At 48.8% G+C, this 27,035-nt stretch overlaps 6 protein-coding genes and 1 long non-coding RNA gene across 12 annotated transcripts; 1 reads left to right on the forward strand and 6 right to left on the reverse strand.

Annotated features, from left to right (window-relative positions):
• Window positions 1-2,337: 2,337 nt before the first annotated feature.
• On the reverse strand, window positions 2,338-6,162 carry LOC144210973 (uncharacterized). The gene is made up of 9 exons (XM_077737945.1): window positions 5,570-6,162; window positions 5,425-5,502; window positions 4,513-4,580; window positions 4,339-4,431; window positions 4,169-4,251; window positions 3,610-3,673; window positions 3,446-3,517; window positions 3,164-3,360; window positions 2,338-2,415 (listed from the first exon to the last, which is right to left on the reverse strand). The coding sequence occupies exons 4-9, from the start codon at window positions 4,346-4,348 to the stop codon at window positions 2,338-2,340; spliced, it is 504 nt and encodes a 167-aa protein (XP_077594071.1). The 5' UTR covers window positions 4,349-4,431; window positions 4,513-4,580; window positions 5,425-5,502; window positions 5,570-6,162.
• Window positions 6,163-8,947: 2,785 nt separating this feature from the next.
• Window positions 8,948-10,394, reverse strand: LOC144210652 (uncharacterized). Its single transcript, XR_013329423.1, has 3 exons — window positions 10,268-10,394; window positions 10,129-10,160; window positions 8,948-9,747 (listed from the first exon to the last, which is right to left on the reverse strand). It is a non-coding gene; the product is annotated as an uncharacterized LOC144210652 (long non-coding RNA).
• A 923-nt stretch (window positions 10,395-11,317) lies between these two features.
• On the reverse strand, window positions 11,318-14,048 carry LOC144210651 (myocyte-specific enhancer factor 2D homolog). Its single transcript, XM_077737416.1, has 9 exons — window positions 13,700-14,048; window positions 13,214-13,265; window positions 12,929-13,046; window positions 12,631-12,834; window positions 12,423-12,554; window positions 12,171-12,347; window positions 11,993-12,062; window positions 11,819-11,921; window positions 11,318-11,753 (listed from the first exon to the last, which is right to left on the reverse strand). Exons 3-9 carry the CDS (start codon window positions 12,980-12,982, stop codon window positions 11,600-11,602), a joined length of 894 nt encoding a protein of 297 aa, XP_077593542.1. The 5' UTR covers window positions 12,983-13,046; window positions 13,214-13,265; window positions 13,700-14,048; the 3' UTR covers window positions 11,318-11,599.
• Window positions 14,049-14,390: 342 nt separating this feature from the next.
• On the reverse strand, window positions 14,391-16,240 carry LOC144211066 (centrin-3-like). Of its 2 annotated transcripts, none has more exons than XM_077738085.1 (5): window positions 16,072-16,240; window positions 15,028-15,244; window positions 14,825-14,939; window positions 14,569-14,760; window positions 14,391-14,497 (listed from the first exon to the last, which is right to left on the reverse strand). In XM_077738085.1, the coding sequence occupies exons 1-5, from the start codon at window positions 16,083-16,085 to the stop codon at window positions 14,454-14,456; spliced, it is 582 nt and encodes a 193-aa protein (XP_077594211.1). In that variant the 5' UTR covers window positions 16,086-16,240; the 3' UTR covers window positions 14,391-14,453. The 2 variants fall into 2 exon arrangements, with proteins under 2 accessions (XP_077594211.1, XP_077594210.1); XM_077738084.1 differs by lacking the exon at window positions 16,072-16,240 and adding an exon at window positions 15,665-15,920.
• Window positions 16,241-17,393: 1,153 nt separating this feature from the next.
• On the forward strand, window positions 17,394-20,127 carry hapln1b (hyaluronan and proteoglycan link protein 1b). The gene is made up of 6 exons (XM_077738083.1): window positions 17,394-17,536; window positions 18,540-18,678; window positions 18,743-18,906; window positions 18,965-19,163; window positions 19,220-19,522; window positions 19,589-20,127. The coding sequence occupies exons 2-6, from the start codon at window positions 18,567-18,569 to the stop codon at window positions 19,876-19,878; spliced, it is 1,068 nt and encodes a 355-aa protein (XP_077594209.1). The 5' UTR covers window positions 17,394-17,536; window positions 18,540-18,566; the 3' UTR covers window positions 19,879-20,127.
• LOC144211058 (brevican core protein-like) lies at window positions 19,974-24,030 on the reverse strand. Of its 2 annotated transcripts, none has more exons than XM_077738065.1 (14): window positions 23,920-24,030; window positions 23,506-23,649; window positions 23,263-23,437; window positions 23,069-23,196; window positions 22,628-22,918; window positions 22,083-22,370; window positions 21,873-22,015; window positions 21,451-21,808; window positions 21,232-21,345; window positions 21,000-21,158; window positions 20,853-20,935; window positions 20,637-20,781; window positions 20,370-20,547; window positions 19,974-20,249 (listed from the first exon to the last, which is right to left on the reverse strand). In XM_077738065.1, exons 2-14 carry the CDS (start codon window positions 23,570-23,572, stop codon window positions 20,117-20,119), a joined length of 2,262 nt encoding a protein of 753 aa, XP_077594191.1. In that variant the 5' UTR covers window positions 23,573-23,649; window positions 23,920-24,030; the 3' UTR covers window positions 19,974-20,116. The 2 variants fall into 2 exon arrangements, with proteins under 2 accessions (XP_077594191.1, XP_077594192.1); XM_077738066.1 differs by having other exon boundaries at window positions 20,370-20,552.
• Window positions 24,031-24,162: 132 nt separating this feature from the next.
• Window positions 24,163-26,550, reverse strand: LOC144211062 (DNA repair protein XRCC4-like). 4 transcript variants are annotated; one of them, XM_077738076.1, is made up of 7 exons: window positions 26,444-26,550; window positions 25,780-25,920; window positions 25,526-25,716; window positions 25,240-25,406; window positions 24,955-25,163; window positions 24,757-24,889; window positions 24,163-24,595 (listed from the first exon to the last, which is right to left on the reverse strand). In XM_077738076.1, exons 2-7 carry the CDS (start codon window positions 25,916-25,918, stop codon window positions 24,508-24,510), a joined length of 927 nt encoding a protein of 308 aa, XP_077594202.1. In that variant the 5' UTR covers window positions 25,919-25,920; window positions 26,444-26,550; the 3' UTR covers window positions 24,163-24,507. The 4 variants fall into 4 exon arrangements, with proteins under 4 accessions (XP_077594202.1, XP_077594200.1, XP_077594201.1 ...); XM_077738074.1 differs by having other exon boundaries at window positions 24,163-24,598; XM_077738075.1 differs by lacking the exon at window positions 26,444-26,550 and adding an exon at window positions 25,995-26,131 and having other exon boundaries at window positions 24,163-24,598.
• Window positions 26,551-27,035: the final 485 nt, after the last annotated feature.

Here is a 27,035-nt window from a genome sequence, read left to right on the forward strand (position 1 = left end):
CAACTTTTCAGAAATGTGACTTGATTTGTTACTCTCGATTGCAGCTTTTTCCACTACGAACTTACCAGAATTTTCGTTGAACTTCTATGGAAATATCTCAAGGGCGACCAAGGTGGCTTCTGGGAAATGAGATCTCTGGAAGGTAAGATCAGCCTGCATACACCTTACAGTAGTGGTGCTGTTTCAAAATTTTTGACCCCATTTTGTAGGTCAATTTTTCACAATTTATGTCAAAAATGTCAAGTTTTAGTGTGTAACATTTGGCATTTTGATCATTTCAGGTTAAGAAGTACCATTAACATCAAAAGAAAGGGAATTTGGCGTTTTGGAGGATTCTTGGACACCGTTTCTCAAGATAGGCTCCTAGGATGAGTGGTTATGGCGTTCGTCTTACACCCAATAGCTACGTAGGTTTGAATCCTGGTGCTGTAAGCTCTTATTTTCCCAAGGACAAGTACTACAGTGCTTAATTGCCATTGGTGGAATGGATTTCAGTCATTCAATGGTGTTTTTGGGTGAAATTTTTGATAGTTTTTATCGTTTTAGGTTAAGAAAAGGCATTTTGTATGTTGGGATTCAGTCACTGATTGAAAAAATGCCCAAAACGCCTTTAATTTGGATGTAAACTGCACTTTTTAACCTTAAAAGATAGAAATTCTAAATATTAATCACTAATACTCTGTTCTACTGACCTTTTTCGCTTACTTGGACTACTTTTTTCTTATTTATTCTTGATATATTTGTCTATTGTTGTCTGCGCACAACGTGGTAAAAAGATTCAAATCTCATTTCATGTGTATAATGACAATAAAATCATTCAAAAACTATCAACGTATGTTCATTATCCAACAAAAATGGTCAAAATGATCACATTTTTACGCATAAAATCAAAAATAGTGGCTTTTCTGAGGGTATTTCAAGTACCGTATTTTACTGATTGGTATACCCGGGTATAGAAAACGGCAGGATTTATAAAACGGCGCACTAACGGGAAAGTACGATCTGGGGTTCCACGTTTAAAATATCTTCTACTTCAATCCTGTGGAGAAATTGCACATTTCTACTCATAAAATCAAAAATAGTGGCTTTTCTGAGGGTATTTCAAGTACCGTATTTTGCTGATCGGTATATAAAACGGCAGGATTTATGAAACGGCGCACTAACGGAAAGTACGATTTGGGGCGCATGCTTTATTTTGTGACAAGACGCATTGAAATTTTTGCAGACGACCCGTATTAGGTTAAAGAAGGACGTGACAGGAATAACATGCACCTTTTTAGTAGACAAAATAAAGGCTGGGTTTATTAAACGACATGGGTAAAAATATGAAATGGTGCACAAACGGGAAGGTACAATCCAATACGCACATTTCATGCCGTGACAGGGTGCAATGGACGTTTTGCAGACCACTTTTATTCTGTTAAAGTAAGCCTTGTAACGTGATTTACGTGAATCTTTTTCACTAGTTAACAATATTTAATCACGTGCAAACGGGAATGTACAATCCATTCTGCACCCTTTATGCCGACATAGGGTGCAATGGACATTATCCGGCCTACCTTTTATTCGGTTAAAGTAGGCCATCTAACATGTTTTGCAATGATTTATATTATCAAATAAAGGCCAGGTATATGTAACGCCATACACAAAGCGGATATATACATTCCATTCTGCACCCTTTATGCCGACATAGGGTGCAATGGACATTATATGGCCTACCTTTATTAGATTAAAGTAGTACATGAAACAGGATTTACATTCTCCTGTTTCATTAGTAATGAAAATAAAGACAGTGTATAACAAACTTCACGAGTGTATTCTATCGCACATAAACGAGTAGGTCTAAAGAGCATATATCATTAAAGGCCTTTTGTTACCTGCACGCAGGTAGTTTACTATGCAGTCGCAGCAACTTAATACTTTTACTTTTAACACTTTGACTAAACATTGAAATGATGAAGGGACCCATTTAACGGCTTTTATTTTCCCACGGTACATTCGCGTTGCGGCAACTAAACGCTTTGAGTAGTCCTAACCCTTTTCGAACCGGGAGATATTCTAACGATAGAGCGATGAGATTGCATGGTTTAACGTCTATATCGGCAGTTTGTTTTAGCCAGAGTCAAAAATTTAATCAATGTCATTTTGTTCCCAGCATCTCAGCGTATTTATCATCTTAGTCAGCGGGGTGCTGGTGGTAGTGGCTATCGTCCTCGACATGATCATAATCATGATGATGATGATGATGATAATGATGGTGGTGGTGGTGGTGGTAGTGGTCATCGACGTCGTCCTCGGCGTGATGATGATGCTGCTGATGGTGGTGGTGGTATTTGTCTACAATGTGGTGATGGTGGTGATAGTCGTCGTCAGCGTGGAGATGATGATGATGATGAAGGTGGTAGTGGTCGTCGGCTTGGTGGTGATGATGATGATGATGAAGGTGGTGGTGGTGGTAGTAGTGGTCATCGTCGTCCTCGGCGTGATGATGATGCTGCTGATGGTGGTGGTAGTTGTCTACAACGTGGTGATGGTGGTGATAGTCGTCGGCTTAGTAGATGATGATGATGATGATGAAGGTGGTGGTGGTGGTCATCGACGTCATTGGCGTGGTGATGGTGATGATGATGATGATGATGATGATGAAGGTGGTGGTGGTGGTCATCAACGTCATTGGCGTGGTGATGGTGATGATGATGATGATGATGATGATGAAGGTGGTGGTGGTGGTGGTCATCGTCGGCGTGGTGGTGGTGATGATGATGATGATGATGATGATGAAGGTGGTAGTGGTCATCGACGTCATCGGCGTGGTGATGATGATGATGGCGGTGGTGGTCGTCGGCGTGGTGTTGATGATGATGATGATGAAGGTGGTGGTGGTCGTCGGCGTGGTGGTGATGATGATGATGATGAAGGTGGTGGTGGTCGTCGGCGTGGTGATGATGTTGATGACGATGATGATGGTGGTCATCGGCGTGGGGGTGATGATGGTGGTGGTCATCGTCGTCATCGGCGTGGTGAAGGTCGTCGTGGTGATGATGATGATGTGGTGATGGTGGTCGTCGTCGGCGTGGTGGTGATGATGATGATGATGGTGGTGGTGGTGGTCGTCGTCGTGGTGATGATGATGATGAAGGTGGTGATGATCGTCGTCGTCGGCGTGGTGGTGGTGATGATGATGATGATGATGATGATGATGGTGGTGGCCGTCGTCGTCGGCGTGGTGGTGATGATGATGATGATGATGAAGGTGGTGGTGATGATCGTCGACGTCGTCGTCGTGGTGATGATGGTGGTGGTGGTGGTGGTCGTCGGCGTGGTCTTCGTCGTCGTGATGGTCCTCCACCGGGCAGAGGTCTGCCGGTGGAGGACAGGGACACAACTTAATTAGCGGCTATCAAAAGGGAGAGCTGTGCAAGCAGGGCCTAGGCCAAGTTTTTACCTGCCGAGTCGTCGGCGGCGGCGGCGGCGGTGGGCCGCGCCACGTCTTCTTCCTCCTCTATGGCCAGGGTGTCTTATTTAACACAGAGACAATTATTTGTCAGTGCTGCCCAATGAATTTCATCCTGCCATGCTAATATCTTGACGGTCACGACGGTTTGTCACCTTGTGGGACGTCCATCTGTCCCGACTCTTCCTGCGGCCGGTCAGCAAGCTCTTCCACCAACTCCTGGCAGGACGTCAGAAAAAGTTTTAGGATGATTGGTCTTTTTTTTCAGATAAAATGCCTTACTATACATGCTCAACTAAAAAAGTAAAAACCTTACTATATAAAGTCTTTAAAAGTTAAAAGCCTTATTACTTTATATAATTTAATCATTTTATGTTTAAAATGTATAGCTATATAATGTCCCATTTTGTTCAGCAAAGTGGTCCTGTCACAAAATGGCCGACAAGTGGCTTGACATCCACTTTTATATACATGGGAGGTCTCTCTGCCATTTGACTGCCATTTTGTTAAACAAATGGTCTTGTCACAAAATGGCCGACAAGTTGCTTTACATCCACTTTTATATACAAAGGACGTCTCACTGCCATTTGAGTGTGTGGCTTACAGACGAATATAGCGGCAGATGTAAAAAGTTCCTCTTGGCGGCCATCTTGGGACAGTAGACAGTCCTTCCCCCCCCAACAAATAACGTCCAAATCTTGTTTGGCGACTCACCGTAATATATTCTTTGTCTTCCCCGAGTCGGAGGCCATGTCCCCCCTCCGCACAGCGAAGACAAACTTCGGGCTCTCGCCCAGCTGAAAGCAAAGTGCCATCTTAAGACAGTGGACACACACAGCTCTTTTCCCCACCAACAGCCGCCCACATCTCGGACGACGACTCACCGTTAGACATACGAGGCAGTTCTTCACCTTCCCCGAGTCAGAGGCTACGTCCCGCCTCTGCACGGTGAAGACCATCTTCGGGCTCTCGCCCATCTGAAAGCAAAGAGGACGTTTAAGTGGGCCAAATGCCGAACGCCATAGTCGGTTGGCCGGGCGGGGTGGGGCGGGACTTGCCTGCATGACACGCCCGATGGCGGGCACCGCGTCCAGCGTCTTTGGTGGGGCCAGTGGAGAACCCAAGTCTGAAGGAATAGCCGCCCACATTGCAAATATAGTAACTATGATGCCTTATGCGCACTTTTAGCCAATGGGATTTTTTTTAAAGCTTTGGGGTTATGTCATCTACCATATGCGCGTGTGTGTGTTTAGAAAGAAATGAAAAAAATAAAACCGTCCTGAAATCAAAAAGTATAACGAGGAAAATACAATTATTGAATTAAAAAAATAATAATCTAGAAAACTAAAACAAAAAGTGTTGTCCAAGATGAAAATTTTCCTTTTAGATCTATTTATGATCATTTCTGATTTTTATCTTTTCATATTAAATTCTTTTAATTTTCAATAATTTTCTATAGTAGTTTCATCAACCCTCTTTTTTTGTCAGTGACGCAAAAATACCCTCAAAATGAACAAGTAGTGACGCAAAAATATCCCCAGGCTATTAAGAGTGCCTGCCGTAAGATGGCCGCCAGTCATTTACACCAGGGGTGGGCAAACTATTCCACAAAGGGCCACAGTGGATGTGTGTTTTCATTCCAACATTGGAACAAAAACCTGCACCCACAGTGGCCCTCGAGGAGCGCTTTGCCTACCCCTGACTGACTTTCACCAACGACTGGGCCTCAAGACACCTATTTGGACATGGACGAGGACAATGCAAAAAGCTGCCGGGACTTGGCACGAATACGTACCCGTTAAATATGCTGAAAGAGAGCAAACAGGTGAAATGAGCTTGACTTCATCCAATCAAATATGAAAAAGTGGTTCAAAGTGCCGTCAACTTATTAAAAAAAGTTGATTTATTATTAATTTTTTAGGTTTGTTTAACTCAAAATGGTAAAACGGTTGTCATTTTAGTGCACTCACCTGGTGTCCCACACCGATGTCCCCCGGGGGCCCATTGTCCCCCTCGCGCCAGGTGCGCCCCAGATTTCCCGGGTGCCCCTGTAACGACAAACGCACCTTCGACGTCACCATGGCGACAGCACACGGGAATTCTCCGCCCACTGACCTTTTAACCTCCTCAACTCATCTCCCTCTTCATTTTCATCATGCCGTCATGGGTACCAAACTGCCACGGGGCAGACTTACCTGGGGCCCTCGAGGGCCACATATATCATTTCAATATGAAAATTAAAAACAATACATAAATGTCCAAATATCCCCGGGGGGAATGTCCAAAATTCCCCAATGGGATTGTCCAAAATGTCCAAAATCCCCCGATGGGAATGTCCAAAAATTCCCCAATGGGAATGTCCAAAATGTCCAAAAATTCCCCAATGGGAATGTCCAAAATGTCCAAAATTCCCCAATGGGAATGTCCAAAATGTCCAAAATTCCCCAATGGGAATGTCCAAAATGTCCAAAAAAAAATTCCCGATGGGAATGTCCAAAATGTCCAAAAAAAAATTCCCGATGGGAATGTCCAAAATGTCCAAAAAAAATCCCCGATGGGAATGTCCAAAATGTCCAAAAAAATTTCCCCGATGGGAATGTCCAAAAAGTCCAAAAAAAATTCCCCAATGGGAATGTCCAAAATGTCCAAAAAAAAATCCCCGATGGGAATGTCCAAAATGTCCAAAAAAAAATCCCCGATGGGAATGTCCAAAAAAAAATTCCCCGGTGGGAATGTCCAAAATGTCCAAAAAAATTCCCCGATGGGAATGTCCAAAATGTCCAAAAAAAATCCCCGATGGGAATGTCCAAAATGTCCAAAAAAAAAATCCCCGATGGGAATGTCCAAACAAAAATCCCCAATGGGAATGTCCAAAATGTCCAAAAAAAATTCCCCGATGGGAATGTCCAAAATGTCCAAAAAAAATTCCCCGATGGGAATGTCCAAAATGTCCAAAAAAAATTCCCCGATGGGAATGTCCAAAATGTCCAAAAAAAATTCCCCGATGGGAATGTCCAAAATGTCCAAAAAAAATTCCCCAATGGGAATGTCCAAAATGTCCAAAAAATATTCCCCGATGGGAATGTCCAAAATGTCCAAAAAAAATTCCCCGATGGGAATGTCCAAAATGTCCAAAAAAAATTCCCCGATGGGAATGTCCAAAATGTCCAAAAAAAATTCCCCGATGGGAATGTCCAAAATGTCCAAAAAAAATTCCCCGATGGGAATGTCCAAAATGTCCAAAAAAAATTCCCCGATGGGAATGTCCAAAATGTCCAAAAAAAATTCCCCGATGGGAATGTCCAAAATGTCCAAAAAATTCCCCGATGGGAATGTCCAAAATGTCCAAATTTCCCCGAGGGGAATGTCCAAAATGTCCAAATTTCCCCGAGGGGAATGTCCAAAATGTCCAAAAAAAAAATCCCCGATGGGAATGTCCAAAATGTCCAAAAAAAAAATCCCCGATGGGAATGTCCAAAATGTCCAAAAAAAAATCCCCGATGGAAATGTCCAAAATGTCCAAAAAAAAAATCCCCGATGGGAATGTCCAAAATGTCCAAAAAAAAAATCCCCGATGGGAATGTCCAAAATGTCCAAAAAAAATCCCCGATGGGAATGTCCAAAATGTCCAAAAAAAAATCCCCGATGGGAATGTCCAAAATGTCCAAAAAAAAATCCCCGATGGGAATGTCCAAAAAAAATTCCCCAATGGGAATGTCCAAAATGTCCAAAAAAATTCCCCGATGGGAATGTCCAAAATGTCCAAAAAAATTCCCCGATGGGAATGTCCAAAATGTCCAAAAAAAATTCCCCGATGGGAATGTCCAAAATGTCCAAAAAAAATTCCCCGATGGGAATGTCCAAAATGTCCAAAAAATTCCCCGATGGGAATGTCCAAAATGTCCAAATTTCCCCGAGGGGAATGTCCAAAATGTCCAAATTTCCCCGTGGGGAATGTCCAAAATGTCCAAATTTCCCCGTGGGGAATGTCCAAAAAAAATCCCAATGCCCAAACAGGGGCACCGAACTGCCACGGGGCAGACTTACCTGGGGCCCTCGGGGGCCGAAAATTACAATTCAATATGAAAATTAAAAACAATACATATGTCCAAATATGCCCAGGGGGATTGTCCAAATATGCCCAGGGGGATTGTCCAAATATCCCCAAAGGGAAATGTCCAAATATCCCCAAAGGGAAATGTCCAAATATCCCCAAAGGGAAATGTCCAAATATCCCCAAAGGGAAATGTCCAAATATCCCCAAAGGGAAATGTCCAAAATGTCCAAATATCCCCGAGGGCAATGTCCAAATAGTCCAAATTTCCCCGTGGGGAATGTCCAAATTTCCCCGTGGGGAATGTCCAAAATGTCCAAATTTCCCCGTGGGGAATGTCCAAAATGTCCAACTTTCCCCGTGGGGAATGTCCAAAATGTCCAAATTTCCCCGTGGGGAATGTCCAAAATGTCCAAATTTCCCCGTGGGGAATGTCCAAAATGTCCAAATTTCCCCGAGGGGAATGTCCAAAATGTCCAAATTTCCCCGAGGGGAATGTCCAAAATGTCCAAATTTCCCCGAGGGGAATGTCCAAAATGTCCAAAAAAAATCCCAATGCCCAAACAGGGACACCGAACTGCCACGGGGCAGACTTACCTGGGGCCCTCGGGGGCCGAAAATCACAATTCAATATGAAAATTAAAAACAATACATATGTCCAAATATGCCCAGGGGGATTGTCCAAATATGCCCAGGGGGATTGTCCAAATATCCCCGAGGGGAATGTCCAAATATCCCCAAAGGGAATGTCCAAATATCCCCAAAGGGAATGTCCAAATATCCCCAAAGGGAATGTCCAAATATCCCCGAAGGGAAATGTCCAAAATGTCCAAATATCCCTGAGGGCAATGTCCAAAATGTCCAAATTTCCCCGTGGGCAATGTACAAAATGTCCAAATTTCCCCGTGGGGAATGTCCAAAATGTCCAAAATGTCCAAATTTCCCAGTGGGGAATGTCCAAAATGTCCAAAATGTCCAAATTTCCCCGTGGGGAATGTCCAAATTTCCCCGTGGGGAATGTCCAAAATGTCCAAATTTCCCCGTGGGGAATGTCCAAATTTCCCCGTGGGGAATGTCCAAAATGTCCAAATTTCCCCATGGGGAATGTCCAAATTTCCCCGTGGGGAATGTCCAAAATGTCCAAATTTCCCCGTGGGGAATGTCCAAAATGTCCAAATTTCCCCGTGGGGAATGTCCAAAATGTCCAAATTTCCCCGTGGGGAATGTCCAAAATGTCCAAATTTCCCCGTGGGGAATGTCCAAAATGTCCAAATTTCCCCGTGGGGAATGTCCAAATTTCCCCGTGGGGAATGTCCAAAATGTCCAAATTTCCCCGTGGGGAATGTCCAAAATGTCCAAATTTCCCCGTGGGGAATGTCCAAATTTCCCCGTGGGGAATGTCCAAAATGTCCAAATTTCCCCGTGGGGAATGTCCAAATTGTCCAAATTTCCCCGTGGGGAATGTCCAAAATGTCCAAATTTCCCCGTGGGGAATGTCAAAAAAAAATCCCAATGCCCAAACAGGGGCACCGAACTGCCACGGGGCAGACTTACCTGGGGCCCTCGGGGGCCGAAAATCACATTTCAACATGAAAATTAAAAACAATACATATGTCCAAATATGCCCAGGGGGATTGTCCAAATATGCCCAGGGGGATTGTACAAATATGCCCGAGGGGAATGTCCAAATATCCCCGAGGGGAATGTCCAAATATCCCCGAGGGGAATGTCCAAATATCCCCGAGGGGAATGTCCAAATATCCCCGAGGGGAATGTCCAAATATCCCCGAGGGGAATGTCCAAATATCCCCAAAGGGAAATGTCCAAAATGTCCAAATATCCCAAAGGGCAATGTCCAAAATGTCCAAATTTCCCCGAGGGCAATGTCCAAAATGTCCAAATTTCCCCGTGGGGAATGTCCAAAATGTCCAAATTTCCCCGAGGGGAATGTCCAAATATCCCCGAGGCCAATGTCCAAAAATCCCCGAGGGCAATGTCCAAAAATCCCCGAGGGGAATGTCCAAAATGTCCAAATTTCCCCGAGGGGAATGTGCAAATATCCCCACGGAAATAAAAGTGTCCTAAAATCCACCGGAAAACAACGTTTCCGCTGCTTCGCTGTTCCGGTGAGCGTCCGGGTTCAACTCCACTTTGGTTTGCTGGGCGTCCTGGAGCTCGCCGGGCCCACGCAGTGCGCCGCTGGCCACCAGGAAGATATCCAACAACTTTTGGCCCAAAGCTGAAAGACCACATAGGGACAAAGTTTGATATGCTTTCTTAACAATCTAGTACATCTTTAATCACACCACGTAGTTAAATGCATTAGTTAACAGTCACTACAACCACAATACGTCAACTATCTTTAGCTATCTTTAGCAGCAATATGTGAACCCCCACTAGCATAGCAATTAGCTACTCGCGGCTAGCGCTAGCTTCGTGCTGATCACTAATTAGCGTGATAAATACACAATAAAGAGTTTAAACCCCATAACAATAACCACCGCGTTAATAACATCGATTGGCTTTCGTGAATACTTGAACATGATATAATTTAGGCAAATACGGCAAAATAACATTAGAATGTAACATTTAGGGTTAGCTTTAATCCTCGCATGCTTACCAGAGTTGAACATGACGACCACAGCTCTTCACCTGCAAAGAAACGCAAGTTATTCACCTCGAAATAAACGCACTCTTGCTCATTATAACAAATAAGCAACTTGTAATACATCCAAATAAATGTTTTAATCTTATTTTACCTGACTGCTGGAAGAGCAACTGATTCGAGGTGCAGTGTGTGCAACACCACCACCTGAAATGAGTTGAATCTAATCAACGGCCCCACTGTCGTTGTCACCCTGCCCAGTGATTGGCTGGCAACCCATAGTTGGCTGTGATTGGCTCCAGCACTTCCGCAACCCCTTCGAGTAATAGTAGTAAGTTATATGATTGAAGAAATGCATTATATTGGTACCATAAGAGAGACCAGAGCTATCAAAGAGATCAATAAAACTGAATGCAGCCCTTTGAAAACAAACTGTTACATAGACACTTTAATTAAATGATAAATTGGAGTAGCAGATTTTAATTATTTTTCTAGTTTAAGGAGTAAGTAAATAGTTGGTACATTAGTAGGTCAGGAGAGCAAAGAACATAGTCATTATGAATACAGATGTCAACTGATGATAACTAGCCTTCTTATCATTTATTTAATTTTCTAACCATATATATACTATGAATAAAAAAAAACATATCTGGCATAAAACATGACAAAAACTCACTTGTGCCTGCCATTGCTCGCTCAGGGCGCCATCATCATACGTAGAAATGACAAACTAGACCCACTTCCTGGTTGTACTGCTCCCATGACTTCCTTTTTGAATTTGTTGATGTGCAGGCAACAGTATTGACGCAACTGACCACTCAGGTCATTAAGAACACAGAGAGCATCCATATGTATTCCATAGTTTATTTACGTGGCGAGTATGAAATTTTAAAGACAGATTTTGGCGGGCTCTGCCCTTAACGTCGGGAACGGCGAGCCCGGAGCGGCAACCACGCGGCTTTCCAAATATACATTTTTTTTCTTTAATGCCATTACTGTCCTGCAGTTGTCTAATGCTAAGCTAAACTCTAAGAAAAGCACAACAAGCTAAGCGCTCAACCAATGGCTCCGGCCCACTTTTTTATTGTCAAACTTCATTTGATCCCATGTCAATTTCCTCTTCCTGTGACCTCACCACCTTATCCTCACTTCCCATCTCCATCTGATTGTGTCTGGGCTAAACACATTACCATTATTATTATTTTTTTACTCTAAAACAAAGTTGGACCTCGTTTTCAGACCCCTTTGGCTTTCTCTCATTGGCTGCCATTGAAGAGCCAATGGGGCCCCGATTGGATCCCAAATGGACGCCGGGGGCCGCTCCTTTCCCGTCAATCGCAGCCAATGAGTTGACATGACCCGCATCTGAAAAAAATCCAACTCTTGAAGCTCAAGCCAAAGGTTTTGGGACAGTTTGTCACCGTGGCAACCGGCGCTCTTCTTAATGAGCAATGGGCTAACGGCGGCCAACGGCTAATCGACGTCGTCACGCGGCCCAGCCCTGCGTCAAGCCTACGGAAGCGGCCTCCCCGTCGGGCGGCGGGAAAAAACCGAGGCCGCGGGCCGCCACCGCCGCGCGCTCCCGGACGGGCGAAGCCGGCTCAGACTTAACCCGGACAAGATGGTCGGCATTCACGTTCCTGCAAAAAAAGCATGAAGGCACTCAGATTCAAAATTTTGACCAAAACGGCGTCTTCCAACTCACCCCCCGCCGACAAGCGGCAGGTGTTCCGGCGCCTCACGCTCGGGCCGCCGCCAAAATCCGCCTAGAGCCGTCGAAGCGGAAAGCTCCGCGCCGGGCCAGAACTCTGCAAAGCACCGGACAGTTGGTCTGGGGGAGGGGCTTAAGATGAGGGGGTGGGGCTTTCTACTTTCTCACCTGCGCCGTAAGAAGACAGCTGGGACGGGAAGGCGGGGCCACTGGATAGCGCCCGAGCCGTGTTGGCATTCTGCGGAAAAGGACTTATTATTTCTAGGCCGTACAGCCGCAACAAATCAAAGTGATGGCGCTAGAGGGCGCTTGTGAGTGAAGCACATTTGGGGCCTTTTTTTCTCACCAGGGTGGACGGCATCCGCAGTTGGCGTGGGTCGGCACTCCTAACTTTGTCCCGAACGCCCCTTGACGTTGAAGCAGTGGCGGGGAAGGGGCACGATTGGCCCGCGGGGTCAAAGCCGGGGTCGTGTGTGTACAGTAGCGGGGGGCCGTCCACGCCCAGGTCGTAGGGGGGCAGAGCCTGTGGTGGGTGGAAAAGAGGGCGGGGTCAGAGGACCACTTCCATTTCAAAACATCCCGTCATTTGTCAACTCACGCAGAGGCGCTGGCCGTTGAACATGGGGTCGCCGTCGTCGACTACCTTGCCGTCCGCGGCGGGGCTCTGACCGGCAGAGTCGTCCGCCACGTCGTCCACGTCGCTGCCGCCGAGGCCCTTCTTGCGCAGCGTCTATTTGGGGGGGCGAAAGAGTCATTGAAGGCGGAAAAAGAGGAAAAATGGAGTGTTTTTCGGCAGGGAGACTGACGTGGACAATGTCGGCGTTGGTCCGGCTCTCGTGCGGCTCGTTGTACTCGGTGTATTTGAGCAGTACTTTGTCCATGTCGCTGCTGGCGTACTGAAAGAGTTTGTTGGCGCCGTTGAAGATGATGAGCGCCATCTCGCAGTCGCACAGCACGCTTAGCTCGTAAGCCTTCTTCATCAGGCCAAATTTGCGCTTGGTGAAGGTCACCTGGGGGGTCAGAGGTCATCAATTCCCAAAAGAAATGACACATTGGCCATTCATGGCATCATAAAGGTGGGTGAATTGTCATGGCGGTGCTCACATGTCTGTTGCGCTCATCCACAATACGAGCAATCTGAATCTTCTTCCTCCCCATTTGGGATATCTTCTGGGTGGGGGCTTCCCTCGCCTTTCCTTTCGTCTCTGCTTACTTTTCAAAACTGAAAGGTAACGAGAACGATGAGAGCCTGAGATGGATTGGACCTCCCCTGCAACTTTTGGATCAACAATGCGTCGCATTTGCTCACCTCAACCAACTTTGAGTGTAAGCTAATTTGCCCAATTTAATCGGGGGGGGGGGGGGGGGTGCTTGGGGGAGGGTGCTCACCTCAGCGTCACTTGTTGTCCTCTCTCGTTCCCGTGTGTCCGTCCAGCGGCACCTGCATGTGGGAAATGTGATAATATAACGCGGAACAAAAAGCTTGAACGAGTGGTAAATATTTGTGGTGAGACAGCGCCTCTCCGTGGATATTTTATGAGGTACATCTAAGAATACTTGAAGTTTTCGGCCGACCCTCGACCGCTTGCTAGGTCGGTCAACCGCCGACACCGGGAAGCGAACTCACGTTCTCTCGGTGCAAAGGCGAGTGTGCAACCCACTACACCAACTCGTTGCACAATTGTGCATCTGGCTCGTTTGCTTAAATGACGTCATGTGGTCAAATTGCAACAATCGACGTTGTTTGTCTGACACAAAATGGCGGACCGACTGGACAGCCAGCTAATTGCTAAGTGGTAGCACATTACCTCACAGAATCATTTTGCTTTTGGGCTCACTTGAAGCCCAAAAGGGCAAGTCTAGCAACGGACTCACCTTAGCTCGGAAGCGGCCCGCCACAGGTTCCCGGTTCGATTCCTCGCCTTCGATGGCCCGTCAAGCCAGACCCGCTGGCTTTAGAAGGCGCGACGCCCAAGTGGTCCCGACAAGTCTGTTAGGACGGGACACCCCCGCGCGGGGTGCGTTCGTGTGGGCCCTCCCTTCCCCAATTGGGGGGGGGTCATGGTTGGGAGTCACCTGTTGCAGCCGCTAAAAATAGCTGAAGTGATAGCCATGAGCGCGGGGGGCTCGAGACCAGAAGCGCGATCGTGGCCTTTCGTGGCGCCCTAGCGTGTCCGAGCTCAAGCGCGTTTGTTTTGGTAGACGTTTAAATTGCTGGCCGCCCAAACGGATTGGACGCCAATCCATCCGTCTCGGGCGTACTCTTTACCCAAGATGACCCACGAGGACGTGAGGCGGCCGGAACCGTCACCCACCCGGACCTCCCCCGGCCGGGTTCGGTCAACTTGGAGGTCGTCGTTGGGAAGGAGGCGCGGGCCGGGTTTATTTTGGGATCGCCCCGGACAGCTGAGCATGTGCGAGGGAGGGCGGGAGGGAGGGCTGGCAGGAAGGCAGGATGGCAGGCCAGATGGCTGCCGTGGCCCGCTCGAACCCTTTCGAATTACGCCGACCTCGTGACGGAACACATATTGTCCTTCATTTTACAGAGTGAGGGCATCCAAGTGGGTTGAATTTTTGGGGTTTTTAATAAATAGAATTCCCCCAAAGAGAAGCAGGATCCCATAATCAGTCACGCCAGGCCTCTCATGATGGACAGAAACTCCTCCTGGTTGACTAGGTGGGGAAGGAAAGCAGAGTCAGTACCCTGGCGGTCCAGAAGAAGGCGCTCTAGCGACAAGACTCACTTTCCCCGTCGCCGTCGGTGTCAAAGGTGCTGATCATGCTGCGGAGCTCATCCTCGCCCGTGTCCAGGCCAAGTTCGCGGGCCACGCGCTTTAGCTTTCTCAGGCCGATGGCGCCCGATTCGTCGTCGTCGAATAGCCGGAAGGCCTTGAGGATCTCCTCTTTGGGGTCGCGGTCCAGCATCCGCTCGGTTGCTGCAAATAAAAAAGAGCAGTATGTTAAGCCAAAGTCATTTCAGCGGTAGCACAATCCACTTACCGACTTCCCGGAAGTCATTAAAGTTAATTCTTCCACTTTCATCGTGGTCGAATTCGTTGAGGATCTGCATGACGTCCTCCTTCTTCACCTCCAGTCCAAGCGCTCGCATCGCCATCTGGTGGCCAAGAGAAAAAAGTGATGGAATTTAGATGGCCGTCCATAGAAAGCACCCCCCCCCCCCCCCCCTATCGACAAATCCTCACCTTTAACTGTTGGTAGTCAATTTTGTTGTCATGGTCGGTGTCAAAAAGCTCAAAAGCTTCTCGGACTTCGACTATCTGCGCTTCGCTCAGTGTCTTTTTCTTCTCCCACACGGCATCCTCGTCATCCGAGTCCCATTTCTTCTCCAACATGCCACTGTCGACCAAGATGTTGCTCAGTTCTTTATTCCTCTCCGGCGCACTATCGACGGTGGCGCTCCTGAAAAAAAGATGAAAAGTCGGGCCTTGTGAGCCGAGGAAAAGAGGAAGATCGCTTGGCCGCAATTTAGGGTCATAGGGAGCCAAAGAGTTTAACAATTTCCTTTTTTTTTTGGTTATGCAATGTTTTGGCACTTGCGCCAGGTGGAAATGGGCCGGGTCGGGAGCCATATGTGGCTCTTTGGATAAGTCTAAAGGGCTCTAGGGGCCCCTAATCATTTTTTATCATCATTCGTCTTTTCTGCATGCATACTCATTGATTAGCAACAGCGTAAACATGTTTTCAGACACTTTAACAGTGGCGAAAGGACTACCAAATGCACCCATTTTGGTGCATTTTGACTTTTACATTATACGCATGGACTCGCTAGAAAAAGGAATATTTTAAGTAAGGCGAAGGAAGAGCCCGTCTCTGTCTCACGTTTGCGGCTGCGTGTCATCGTCCCCATCTTCTTCGATCACGTCCATTGTCGTCCCACTCTCAAGTAGCCTCGTTTATCGCTCGGGACGCAAAGCGGCCGCTACGGCGCGCTGGCTCACTCGCTCCGGTGTGACGACATCTCATTGTGACCGTTTCGGCACGTTGAGTGACGCGGAGCAGACGTCATCCGGCCGCTGCGCCGAACGAGCTAACTAGCTGGGCTAGGCTAAATTAAGCTAAGCTAGGGTGGCACACGAAAATATAGCGTCACGTCGACCTTACCTGCCATAGCGAGCTAAACTAAAATAAGCTAAGCTAGGCTAAGCTAGGTTAGGTTAGCCTAACGCTAGCACCCTGCGTCAGACAGAGGGGCGGCACACGAAAATATGGCGTCATGTATACCTTACCTGGACTCGTTCATGGCGACGAAGGAGGCCCGGAAAGCCCACAAAGCCCTGGCCGGGTTTTCCTAGTGTTTAATATTCAAACATTTTTGTAAACAACGCAGCCGTAGATCTGACGGGGCCGCCTAAACATATGTTCGCGCTCCATTAGAGGCTTCTAATTGGCCACACCTCACTTCCGGGGTCACATGACCAGCCCAGCTGGCCTCTACTCCTAAATATCATATACATACGTACTTATAGAGTGATGTAGTATACTAGTGAGTAGTCACAACTAAAAACGTCAACCTTTGAACAAAACAATTAAACCAAGAGTGATGAAAAAAACAGTATTTGTGTTTATTCATGAATGAAGCCTTTTAATAAAGCCAATTAGACAAAGTAATTGATTTTTTTAATCCAAAAGTATTTGAATGTGGAACGAAGTTTGCCAGAAAGGCCGAATTATCAGCGCAGCTCTGCCTTTTGTGAAAATGTGTTTTGTGTTAAGGGAAGAAGAAAAAACAAAACAAAAGCCCTGAAATAATCTCCCCTCTTTATCACGGACTTGTTTGACGTTTATCAGCCGCGGGAACAGGAAGCCGGCCGTGAGAGGCCAGACTTGCGGGAGTCTTTCTGCCCACCGCCAGAAGGCCACAGATAAGCCCCTCCCCCGCCCACCCGCCCGCCCGCCAGACGGACAGAAGATCGGCAGAAACTTTTGCGAGCTCACGCTCGTATGAATTAGCGACGTGTGTCGTTTCCACGTCTGGCCATGCATATTACGACGCCATTTACGCAACATAAACGTTGACTTGTTGGGCGCCATTTTTCACTGGGTGAACCCCACCCTGCCGGCGCACAAAGAGCCCGTGTCCCCACGTAACAAAAACAAGTGTAGTGTGTCGAAAGGTGACAACGTCCTTCTTTGTATGTCGACAAAACTCAGCCATTTTCCGACGCGGGAAGGTGATTTTTTTATGGGGTGGGCCTCTTTTGGAGTCTATGTTCGGGATGGCTGACCTTTCCCGTAGCTTTACTGCGGCGACCTTCTGCCGCAAAGGTCACCAACGCCTCGTTTGTCTGATAGCGACGTTGTTTATTCCGCTCAAGCGCGACGGCTTGAGAACTCGCGACTTTTATTTGTGTAATCGTCTCAAGAGTTTCAGATGAGTCGCCGTTTTGGGTCTTTTACCAGTTTTAAAAATTCAACCAATTTGACTTGGTAACACTAAGGAAGACCGTTTTATTTTGAAAGGACTTCTTTGTAGTTAATTGATTTCAATCCATGAGAGCCTTTAAAATAGGTGCCATCTGACCAAGTACCAAAGTTGGCGTGTAGCTCCTCCCCCTCTTCATCCCACCTCCCTCCTTCCCTCTCCCGCACCCTCCACTCCCTCCCATCTGTGCTCCATCGCCCCCCCATTTGTCTTTAGTCGCGTCTTTGCTACCAGAGGTGGAAGCTGAAGGGTCTCCGGGCACAGAACAGGTAAAAAAAAAAATACTTTTACATTACTAACAATGGACTTGACAGGTTTGCCTGACACCATCATTTGTCAAATGAAGCTTCATCTCGCACTTAAATGAGAGAAAATGGGGAAAAAAGCAAAAACAGGTGAAAGTTGAGTCCAACTTTCACGTCAGGTCATGAAAGAAGGCTTGTGTGACGTGGGGGTGCTTGGCAGGCATACCCCCACCCTCTTCTTTCATCGGACAGAACAATTCTTACAGCTGTATCGGGAGCAGGACAGGAGTCATTCCGTTCTAGTCTAGTCCAGGTCGGATGGACGAGACTAGACAAATCATCATATTTAGTCTCCATCGGTTCATGTTGGTCTAGTATGGTTCAGTCCATTCCAGTTCGATGACTTTGGTCCAGGTCCAGAAGCAAGGTGGAGTCCTGAGAACTGGATTTCTGCCCAGTTGAGTCCCTTTAAGATGTGGACATGAAAGTGTCCTGGATGGAGTCCATCTAGAATCTTCTTCAAAGCAGCCGACTTGTGTTCCATCTGAAAGTAAACTTGAAGAAAAGAAGCCAAATAAGGAAAAGACACTCAGACTTGGAACGCTCCTAAAAAAACAATGATTAGCGTGGTGGTGGTCTTGTCGGGGGGAAGAGAGGGGCACTGTGGTCCACTCGCTTGGTAAAGTTGACCCTCTGCCTCTCCCGGGACGGGAGCAAAAAAAAAGTCTCCTCGACTGCGCAGTGCAGCGCTAGCTTGAGCTCTAGCGTTGATGCGATGCTTTCCAGCTGGCAGCTGCGGCAAAGACTGCTGTGTCGTGTTATCTAGTTGCAGATTTATGCGCCAGCCAGCTCTCTATTAACACTTTACACCCACAATTAAGTCACATCCCAGCTTTCCAATCAAGTGTTTACCCGAAAGGCCACAAAAAGTGCCCAATTTGACCATCATAAAAGTAGACTACATCCTTTACATGCATGTCAGTTGGTCAATTCTGGGTCACTTCTTGTGCCTTTTCCCATTTGCAAGGCATTTTGTCCATTTTTGGAATCAAAGATGATGTACGCCATCGCCACGCTGACGCTAGCGCTGATGTCGATGATGGCCGGCGCCTTCCAGTCCTTTGGCGGCGAGCTGGAAGTGTCCAGGAATATCGTGGAGGCCACAGGTGAGGAGAGTTGGCACGTGGGGTGCACGCCCAAACTTCATGGTACTTGGTTTTGGCACGCTAGATACGTTTCCGGCGCTTTCGGTGACGTCGGCGTCTTCCGTGGTGCTGACGCGGCGTGGCGGCAACGCCACTTTATCCTGCGCCATCCAGAGGGAGCGAACATTGGCCCCTAACCCAAAGATGAGGATCAAGTGGACTAAGCTGACGTCGGCCTTTATGACTGAGGTGAGTGGAATGCCCATCCAAAAGGGCGTGGTCTAATTTTAACCACCCACGAGCGCAGGTGGATGTTTTAGCCGCCGTGGGTAAGCACAGGAAAAGCTACGGAAGTTTCCGCGGCCGCGTCCGGCTTCGGGGGTCTTCCCCCGCGGACGCCTCGCTGGTGATCGATGATGTGGCGCTGAGTGATTACGGGAGGTACAAATGCGAGGTCATCGACGGGCTGGATGACGCCGCGGTGGTGGTGACGCTCGACCTGGAAGGTGAGGCCTCCGTGAAGATGGTAAAATTAGCATCTAATTATTTTCCCATGTCCCAGGCGTGGTGTTCCCGTACTCCCCGCGCTTGGGCCGCTACCGTCTCAACTTTGACGACGCCCAGCGGGCCTGCCGCGAACAAGACGGCGTGCTGGCGTCCCCGGAGCAGCTGAGGCGGGCCTGGCGAGAAGGCCTGGACTGGTGTAACGCCGGCTGGCTTAGCGACGGCTCGGTGCGCTATCCCATCACCGCTCCCAGGCAACCCTGCGGGGGCCGGGTGGCGGCGCCGGGATTGCGCAACTACGGACGGCGGGACAAAGAGGCGGACCGCTACGACGTCTTCTGCTTCACGTCACACTTTAAAGGTGAGCAAGCTGCCAAAAGTTGACGTCCAGCCTGACCTCTGACAGTTGGGGTCGCCGTCCTTCCAGGTCAACTTTACTTCCTCCCGTATGGCGGTAAGCTGACTTACGGCGAAGCGGCAGAGGCGTGTCGGCGCGATGGCGCACGGCTAGCCAAGGTGGGCCACTTGTACGCCGCCTGGAAGCTGAACGGCTACGACCGCTGCGACGCCGGTTGGTTGGAGGACGGCAGCGTTCGCTACCCGGTGGCTAAGCCCCGCCCCCGATGCAGCCCCTCGGCCGGCGCCGTCCGCTTCAACGGGTTTCCTGACAAGAAGCACAAATTGTACGGCGCCTACTGCTACAGGGAGCAAGCGTGAAATCCCGCTAGTGCGTCACATAGCGAGCAATTGACAGAAAGGAGCAAGACATACCAGCAAAGGAGAAAGCCAAGACCCCGCCCACACAAAAAAAATGTTGTTTCCATGTTCCAAGTATACAACTTTATTGACTCAATCATTGGCGCCCAATCCTTTTGGACCAATCCCTTCCGAATGGATTGGACGTAGATGTTTGTCGGCGGCAATGGATACGTGGTCGTAAATAAATTAACCTCTTCTATCTTCCAACGCTTTTCAACCAAGTCCCCGTCAGCGAGCGCTCTCCCACACCGGTCGCCGTCGGTCGTCGGGATTTTCCGTGGCCCGGTGGCGGTGACTGGCGGGTGGCCTCCGCGCGTGATAGGTCGCCGCTGTCGGGAAATACGACGCGATGTGACTTTTGTTGCTACGGTAAAGTGGGTACATTGAGATAAGTCGCCGGATGAACTAACTTTTGGGATTGGTCGCCACGGGTTAAGAAAAGTACTCACGGCGGAGGCAAGTGATTTTCGGGGCGTCCCATCGTCCGTCGGGGCGGCATCGGGCGGTGGGGTCCAGCCTTTGGACCAAACCCGATAGGCAGCGGTATCGGGTTAGCGCCCCCGCCTGGTAGCGGGCTTGTGGTGCTCCGAAGGCGCGGGCGTCCCTCACCGCGGGTGGGGGGCCGCACTGCACTGCCGGGGAAATGTGGGAGAACTTGGGTTGGATGAAAAGCTCACTTAGCAAGACAGATGGATGTTTATTCTGGGTGGGCTTACCGGTGGCCTTTTTGCAGGTGAAGGAGAGGCGGTAGTTGCACGGGACGTCGTTCCACTGACCGCCATCGTGCCACACTAGCACCACGCAGTCCTCGCTGGGCCGGAAGAAGCTGTCGGGCTGGTTGGCGCGCCAGTTCTCGAAAAGCTGCGTGAAAATCAATCACAATTGTTTTTTTTCAGATAGTCACACAATGTCAATCCCTCGCCAAAACTCACGGGAGGACTGCCGTCGCTCCATTGAAAGTCTCCCTCCGACGTTTTGTCGTTGAGACCGATCCACTGGTAGTCGCCGCCGAGACCTGCTCAAAGTTCCGGCTGGTTAAAGCCATCGCCGGCACCCCCGCGGACCTCTACGTGGCTCACCGTTGACGAAGACTTGCTCTTCCGCCGACAGGACGCTGGCCAGGCGAGCGCCGTGGAGGCGACACTCCCGCTCGGCCGCGTCCCAAGTGCGGCGTTGGTGGAAACGTCGGTAGCAGTGCGACTGGAATTTGCGCCAGCCGGTTTCGCACTGCGCCGTATCTGCGGGCAACAAAAAGCGTTTGGTCGGCGTGAGCGGCCGCCCAAAGCGGCGGCAAACTTTAGTGACGCCGACCTCGTTGGCAGAGCTTGCCGTCGTAGCTGGGCAGACACAGACAAGAGAAGTCGTCCACGCCGTCCAGGCAGGTGGCGCCGTTGAGACATGGATCGGACTGGCACTCGTCCTCGTCTGGAAAATTATTATTATTTTTGAAACTCGTAGACGTCCCATTTAGACAAATGGGACAATTGGAGAGACGGCAGCGTGACAGATTTAGATCGGTGACGTACGTACCAGGGTCACTGACGAAAGCCATTTCCGCCAGGTCGGGCCTCGGGAAGAAGCGCGACTTCGCCGCCTCCTCGTCATCGTCCCGAAGAACGTCCAACGTGAAGGGGGCGGCGACCAGATCCGGGCTCCGTGCTTTTACCGGCATGGGCGCCGGCAGAACCAGAGAAAGCCTTTCTCCGGACGCCCGCTCCGCCCCTCTCTCGGCGTCGTCGGCCGCGGAACCTTCCGCCTGTGTACCTCTCAGGTGGGCCAAGTGAGAAAGAGAAAGGCCGTCTGCGGCGACATGGGACAATCCGTCGGGGGCGGCGGTCTCAAATGGATCCCCTCGCACCTCTTCAGGCGGCCCCAAGGCAAAGGTCAGCTGATTGGACGACAAGTCAAAAGGTCATTTCGCGTTCCACGTGACGTAAATGCGATGTTATTACTCTGTGTTTGTCATCCACGAATCCGACCGTCGGGAGGGGCGCTTCTGCGGTGAGATCGCCGAGGGATAGCGAGAGGTCGGTGAAGCGCGGGAGGCCAACAGCGCCCTCCGCGGGCTCTTTCAGGAGCTGCAGGATGCGGTCCACTGAAAGTCAAGTGGGGAAAAAAAATTAGGCCCGTGGGGAACATTCTTGGAGAAAATAGAAACGTACCCGATTGGCCTTTGTCCCGCACATCCACGACGATGACGTGGAACGGCGACTCGCCGCCGGGTGGGGCCAATGATTGGTCTTCGCTCGGGGGTGGAGCTTCTTCTTTGGAAAGCGGGGAAGGGGTCACGTTCCAATCCGGGATGGGCGTCGGCGTCGTCACGTCGGGCGACTCTGATGGCGTTGACCCACGCCGGGTGATGTCCGGGTGTGTTTGCGGGCGAGTGACGGCGGATCTGCTTTGTGGCTCTGATATCGCCCGGAGGTTGGGCGGACTGGTCGCCGGGGCTTCTGGAAGCAAAATATGGCTTTAGTGTGGGTCATGTAGCAGAAATGAAAATGAAAATAATTCAAGTAAACTGACAAGAAGTGACCGCCCCGTATGATGTCACGACTTTGGCGTTTTGGCGCCCGGCCAGCAGAATCAGAAGCGGCCGGCAAATGTTTGCAATTACAGCGAGCGGGCTGTCAGGCGTGGCCGTCCCGCGTTCAGCTCCGCGCATGACTTTTTCCCTCTTTTCCATTTGTTGACTTTTCCGAGTCAGTACCTTTATAGCAGTAGGCGCCGTACTCGTCTTGCGGGTCCGGGAAGCCCGTCTGGTCGGGGTTCTTGAAGAGCGTGTGCACCCCCAGTAGGCCGCCACCGCACTGAGGCCGGGGGACGTTGACCGGGTGGCGGACGCTGCCGTCAGACAACCAGCCGTAGTCGCAGCGGTCCAACCCGGCCTCCCAGGCGGCGTAAAGACGCCCGGGCGAGGCCAAGATGGCGCCCTGGAGGAGGCAAGCGTCCACCGCCTGGCGCAGGGTCGTCTTGATGTCACCCACGTAGAAGACCTCGCCTGGATGGAAGAAAAAGTCTTTAAATGGCAGTCTGGGAAATTGTCCGTCCGCAAAAAGCTGATTTTTGGATGTAGAGCGCCGTCAATGGCGGCAAATGACAAAAATCACACTCATTGCGGATGGATTTGGCTTCCGTAGACTTACGTTACCGTCTAGTTTGTCCACGTAGCAAAACACGTCGAATTTCTCGGCGGGTGAGCGGACGCCGTATGTGCGTACGCCCGCTTGGTGGTGGAGGTTCCCCAAACAGCCTGCTCGAGGTTTCCAGATGGGGTACCTGCCAGAAAATTAAAAATAGAAGAAAACACTTGACGACGTGCCGGGTTGGCGAGTCCGTCATCACCTGACGCTCCCGTCGGCGAGCCAGCCCGCGTCGCAGTGGTCCAAGCCGTCGTGGAAGGCGGCCGTCAGCTGCTCGGGCGTGGCCACCGCCGCGTCCACCGACAGGCAGGCTTGGGTCGCCGCCGCAAAGTCCAGCGAGTAACGGCTGCCATTTGCGCGATACGGGAACACTACGCCTGAGGGGGCGGGGCAAAAAAAAAGGAATAAGTGTAAACGTCATGAAAAAAAAAAAAACTGTAGTCACCTGGTTGCGAGCTCGTAGAAGACGCCCACATCAACAAAAGGACGCAACCACGCAAAAGTGCTTCCATCCGGCTCGAGTGGTCGCACTACTGTCCAAATGAAACTCCTCAGATCACTCCAACAGTGTCGACAACAGCAAGAAGCGCTGTGGGAAAAAGCCAGTTATTTTTTTAATCCTTCTGATTTTCAACATTCATTTTAGCAACTCTTCCAGTCCATTTAAATGACATATTTACAATTTTGGCCAGAATAATAAGACAACCCTAGTCAATGCATCAATTTTTGTCTCAATCTGTAAATAAGCAATTTCTATACAAGGCAATAACAAAAGACAAGTTGCTCACCAATGGATGATGGAAGGGAAAAAAAGGGAATTGTCTTAAAAAGACCAGCAAAAAAAAAAAAGTGTACCGACCTTAAGGGGCTCCACGAGTGATCCAGTCCAAGCTGCCTGAGAAACTGCAGAAACTCCTGATGAACTTGGAGGAGGACTAGTGAGGAGGAGGAGAAGGGGGAGGAGCACACATTGCCAAGTACACATTGCCTATAAAGTAAAGGAGGAACCAATAAAAGAGGGGAGGGGGCCACAAGGTTAAAGGGACAGTCCACTCTTTTTTTTCATTTCAAAAGACAAAAAGAATAAAATCGTATACCATACTATTTTTTCCCTTCATCTTTATTCACTAGCATCTTACCTTTATAGTTTTTTTACAGTAAAAAATAATAAATAATGTAAATATTCATATTTATTTCACATATTGATGATCAATTTAAGAAAATAAATATTCCCTGATTTCCATACTCCTCCATATTTTCTTTAGAACAAGAGAATTTGACAGTTATTTCAACTTCAATTTAGCAAGAAACACAAAGTTACCGTGTTGAGCCGAGTGTGGCCCTCAAGCCACAAAGTTATGCTGTAATATGAGAGTCAATAGCTACTTTTAAAAGGGTCAGTGTTCCTAAAGAAAGCTCAAAATAAAATGCCTTCTCTGGCTGTCCGTCAAAAATCCTCAAAGAGGTCCTCCTCTTCATCCGGGCGACGTGGCGGTGGCGGCGGCGGATTGGTGGCTGCCGGCGGGGAGCTTCTCCTGCTGCGCACACACAAACAGTTAATGAGGCTAGTTTACAACCGCCATTTTGTTGAGTCAGGAAGTGCAGCATGTGGTCCATCAGCAATTCATGTTGTTCTGCCTAAGGCAAACCCTTTTTCTATAATAAAATAAGGAAGGAAAGGGTATTTTGCCTCTACCTTGACTGCGCTCGCTTGACAACGGCGTCCCCCGTGGGTGCCCGGTGGCAGAAACGCCGCTTCCGATTGGGCGCCACGTCCGTGATGTCGCTCAGGCCGGCGTCCAATGGGGTGGGGGATGCCGCACTCGCCTCTAAAGTACAGAAGGAAGTCATTTTATGTTTAAAAAATGACGGACAGCAGTTTTTAGGCACTTACCGCCACAAACGGCTTCCTCATCAGTGCTTCCGCCGTACTCCTCCTCGTCTTCCGTCTTCTCGCCCAAAAATCCAACTTCAGTTTCTGGCATGGCCTGGAGTTTTTCCCGTAGGCTGCAGATTTTGGCCTTCTTCTCGTTGAGGACGGCAACAAAGCGAGAGTAAAGTTCTGCCTCTAGTTCTTCTCTCCTGGTAGCGTAGCGTTTTAGCCTGAGGATGAAAAGCGCACATTTTTGGCCATCAGAAGAGCTTTGAGCGGAGAGCGACGCTGGCCTCGCTCGCTTACTCTGCGTTGATGCGCTGGTGTTCTCGTCGCAGCCGTCGGTTCTGGTCACGCAGCTCCCGATTCTGCCGCTCTAGAGAACTTCCCGTCTCCAGACTGTAAGTCAACAAAGACCTGACGGCTTCTTGCGGTTCCTCGACGGGGCTCAGCGTCACCGAGCCTAACCGGAACTGAAATTAGGGGGACACCATTCACATTTTCCAACGTCAAATTCACAGTAGCCTTTGAATTAATAGAAAAATACGTGTTTGACAGATTAATGTTTGAAATATTTTCTGCATAGACTTACCGAGATATCCTTCAGGACTTTATGGTATGTCAGCGTAAGCGCAGCGCCACCATCAGGTGGTGAAGGCAGAAGTGCCAAGCGGTAAGAGTCCGAGCTCCCCTCGCTAGTCAGCGCCACCCGCAGGTCCCGGACGTACTCGTCTTTGGACATCTCCAGTTCGGCCGCCTCCCGGCATACCGACTCCTCGCTGGCTAGGATAAACGCAGCCGTTGTCATGGCGACGCAACAAGCCAGAGCTCAAAGGTCATTTTTACCTTCTCCTCTCCAAGCGTGATGTCCGTCACTGAGCAACAGTTGGACGCCAGATGCCAAGTCGGGCCCCTTACCGTCTACTCGGAGGAAGTAGGGGAAGTCCGGCTCCGATGTGACGATTTCCCTGACGGACGAGTGCATGGCTGTGGGGAGAAAGTCATTTTTATTTACTCATTCACCGCCACAGACGGCGCTAGACGTCCAAATGAATATATACATGACTCCCACTTCAAATGAATTGGACGTCGTCAATTCCACTGAAAATGTTAAAATGCTAATTATCCGGTTTGAACCAGACGGGTTAAATGACATGTAGTGGCCAGGTGGTCCACTAATTGGTCAATGTGTAGGTTTAGCGTTCGACGTCTGGTTTCGCCAAATAAAGCCACCTTTGATAATATATATAAAATACACATTTAAAGAGTTGTCCAGTTGAACAGTGCTAGTTTAAAACATTGTAGTGCATTATTCTTTCGAGTTTAAATGTTTTCCACCCCCCGTGTCGCAGGGAGCATTGTCGGGTGAATGCTAAACTGTCATTAACTCGCAGACGTAAACACGGACGTTGACGAAAGGTTTAGGGTTTAAATCTACCCTAACAACGATTAAAACTAACAAACAGTCAAAATAAAAGTCATTTAACAATGTGTGTTAACACTAACTTACCTAAAAGTTTCTACGCGTCCTGCCTGGTACGCTGTCGGATAAAGTCCAGATCTTTTCTTCTGTGGCGCGGAAATTCATCTACGTCACTATGATGCGACGAAAACAACATGCGTCATTATCCTGAATTGGAATAATAAGTTATTATATAATATATTTTTGTTTAAAATTATATCTAAATCATGTACATAATAATAATTTAATGGATTTCAATGAATAACAACAAAAGTAAAGATGCAAAAATAAGACGTGCTGCAGTATTTTCATTATGGATGCAGTACCATATTTGACACACTATTGCGCTTATTTACCCAGCTGCGTTGTGTTTATTTGTGTGTAACTAGTATACAGGGATGATTCCAAGTAATGTCTCTCGTGGAACTTGCTGTCCTTCTTTCCCCAAAAGGCAAATACGAAAAGCTGCTGCATGTGGTTGCCAAGAGAAAGGAAATGAAGGGGATTTTGTGAAGTTGCGTAAAACAGGAGTCACAATAACATGTGCATTTCAAAGGACATACATATTCCGCTATTTTGCAGGGATTTTCCAAGGAGCTGACAGCAAAATCTAATGTTTACACCAACTAACACAGTGGGA

The sequence above is a fragment of the Stigmatopora nigra genome, chromosome 17 (assembly GCF_051989575.1).
Source record: "Stigmatopora nigra isolate UIUO_SnigA chromosome 17, RoL_Snig_1.1, whole genome shotgun sequence".
In the NCBI taxonomy this organism is placed as follows: Eukaryota; Metazoa; Chordata; class Actinopteri; order Syngnathiformes; family Syngnathidae; genus Stigmatopora; species Stigmatopora nigra.

Excerpts from the sequence above, each read along its gene's own strand:
- LOC144210973 (XM_077737945.1), bottom strand. Across the intron at positions 3,674-4,168 it reads AAGACAAAGAATATATTACG|GAGTTGGTGGAAGAGCTTGC; the intron begins GTGAGTCGCCAA and ends ACGTCCTGCCAG. Across the intron at positions 2,416-3,163 it reads ATCATCATCACCACCACCAC|CCGACGACCACTACCACCTT; the intron begins GCCGACGACGAC and ends ATCACCACCAAG.
- LOC144210651 (XM_077737416.1), bottom strand. The coding sequence starts at position 12,982 with ATGGGGAGGAAGAAGATTCAGATTGCTCGTATTGTGGATGAGCGCAAC. Across the intron at positions 12,555-12,630 it reads CCAACGCCGACATTGTCCAC|ACGCTGCGCAAGAAGGGCCT; the intron begins GTCAGTCTCCCT and ends CCCCCCAAATAG. Across the intron at positions 12,063-12,170 it reads TGCGGATGCCGTCCACCCTG|AATGCCAACACGGCTCGGGC; the intron begins GTGAGAAAAAAA and ends CCTTTTCCGCAG.
- LOC144211066 (XM_077738084.1), bottom strand. The coding sequence starts at position 15,711 with ATGGACGTGATCGAAGAAGATGGGGACGATGACACGCAGCCGCAAAC. Across the intron at positions 14,940-15,027 it reads TTGACTACCAACAGTTAAAG|ATGGCGATGCGAGCGCTTGG; the intron begins GTGAGGATTTGT and ends CTTGGCCACCAG. Across the intron at positions 14,761-14,824 it reads TAATGACTTCCGGGAAGTCG|CAACCGAGCGGATGCTGGAC; the intron begins GTAAGTGGATTG and ends TTTTATTTGCAG.
- hapln1b (XM_077738083.1), top strand. The coding sequence starts at position 18,567 with ATGATGTACGCCATCGCCACGCTGACGCTAGCGCTGATGTCGATGATG. Across the intron at positions 18,679-18,742 it reads GAATATCGTGGAGGCCACAG|ATACGTTTCCGGCGCTTTCG; the intron begins GTGAGGAGAGTT and ends TTGGCACGCTAG. Across the intron at positions 19,164-19,219 it reads GGTGACGCTCGACCTGGAAG|GCGTGGTGTTCCCGTACTCC; the intron begins GTGAGGCCTCCG and ends CCCATGTCCCAG.
- LOC144211058 (XM_077738065.1), bottom strand. The coding sequence starts at position 23,572 with ATGGAAGCACTTTTGCGTGGTTGCGTCCTTTTGTTGATGTGGGCGTCT. Across the intron at positions 21,346-21,450 it reads GGCTTTCGTCAGTGACCCTG|ACGAGGACGAGTGCCAGTCC; the intron begins GTACGTACGTCA and ends ATAATTTTCCAG. Across the intron at positions 20,548-20,636 it reads CACCTGCAAAAAGGCCACCG|TGCGGCCCCCCACCCGCGGT; the intron begins GTAAGCCCACCC and ends CCGGCAGTGCAG.
- LOC144211062 (XM_077738074.1), bottom strand. The coding sequence starts at position 25,918 with ATGCACTCGTCCGTCAGGGAAATCGTCACATCGGAGCCGGACTTCCCC. Across the intron at positions 25,407-25,525 it reads AAGTCCTGAAGGATATCTCG|TTCCGGTTAGGCTCGGTGAC; the intron begins GTAAGTCTATGC and ends CCCTAATTTCAG. Across the intron at positions 24,599-24,756 it reads GTCAAGCGAGCGCAGTCAAG|CAGGAGAAGCTCCCCGCCGG; the intron begins GTAGAGGCAAAA and ends GTGTGTGCGCAG.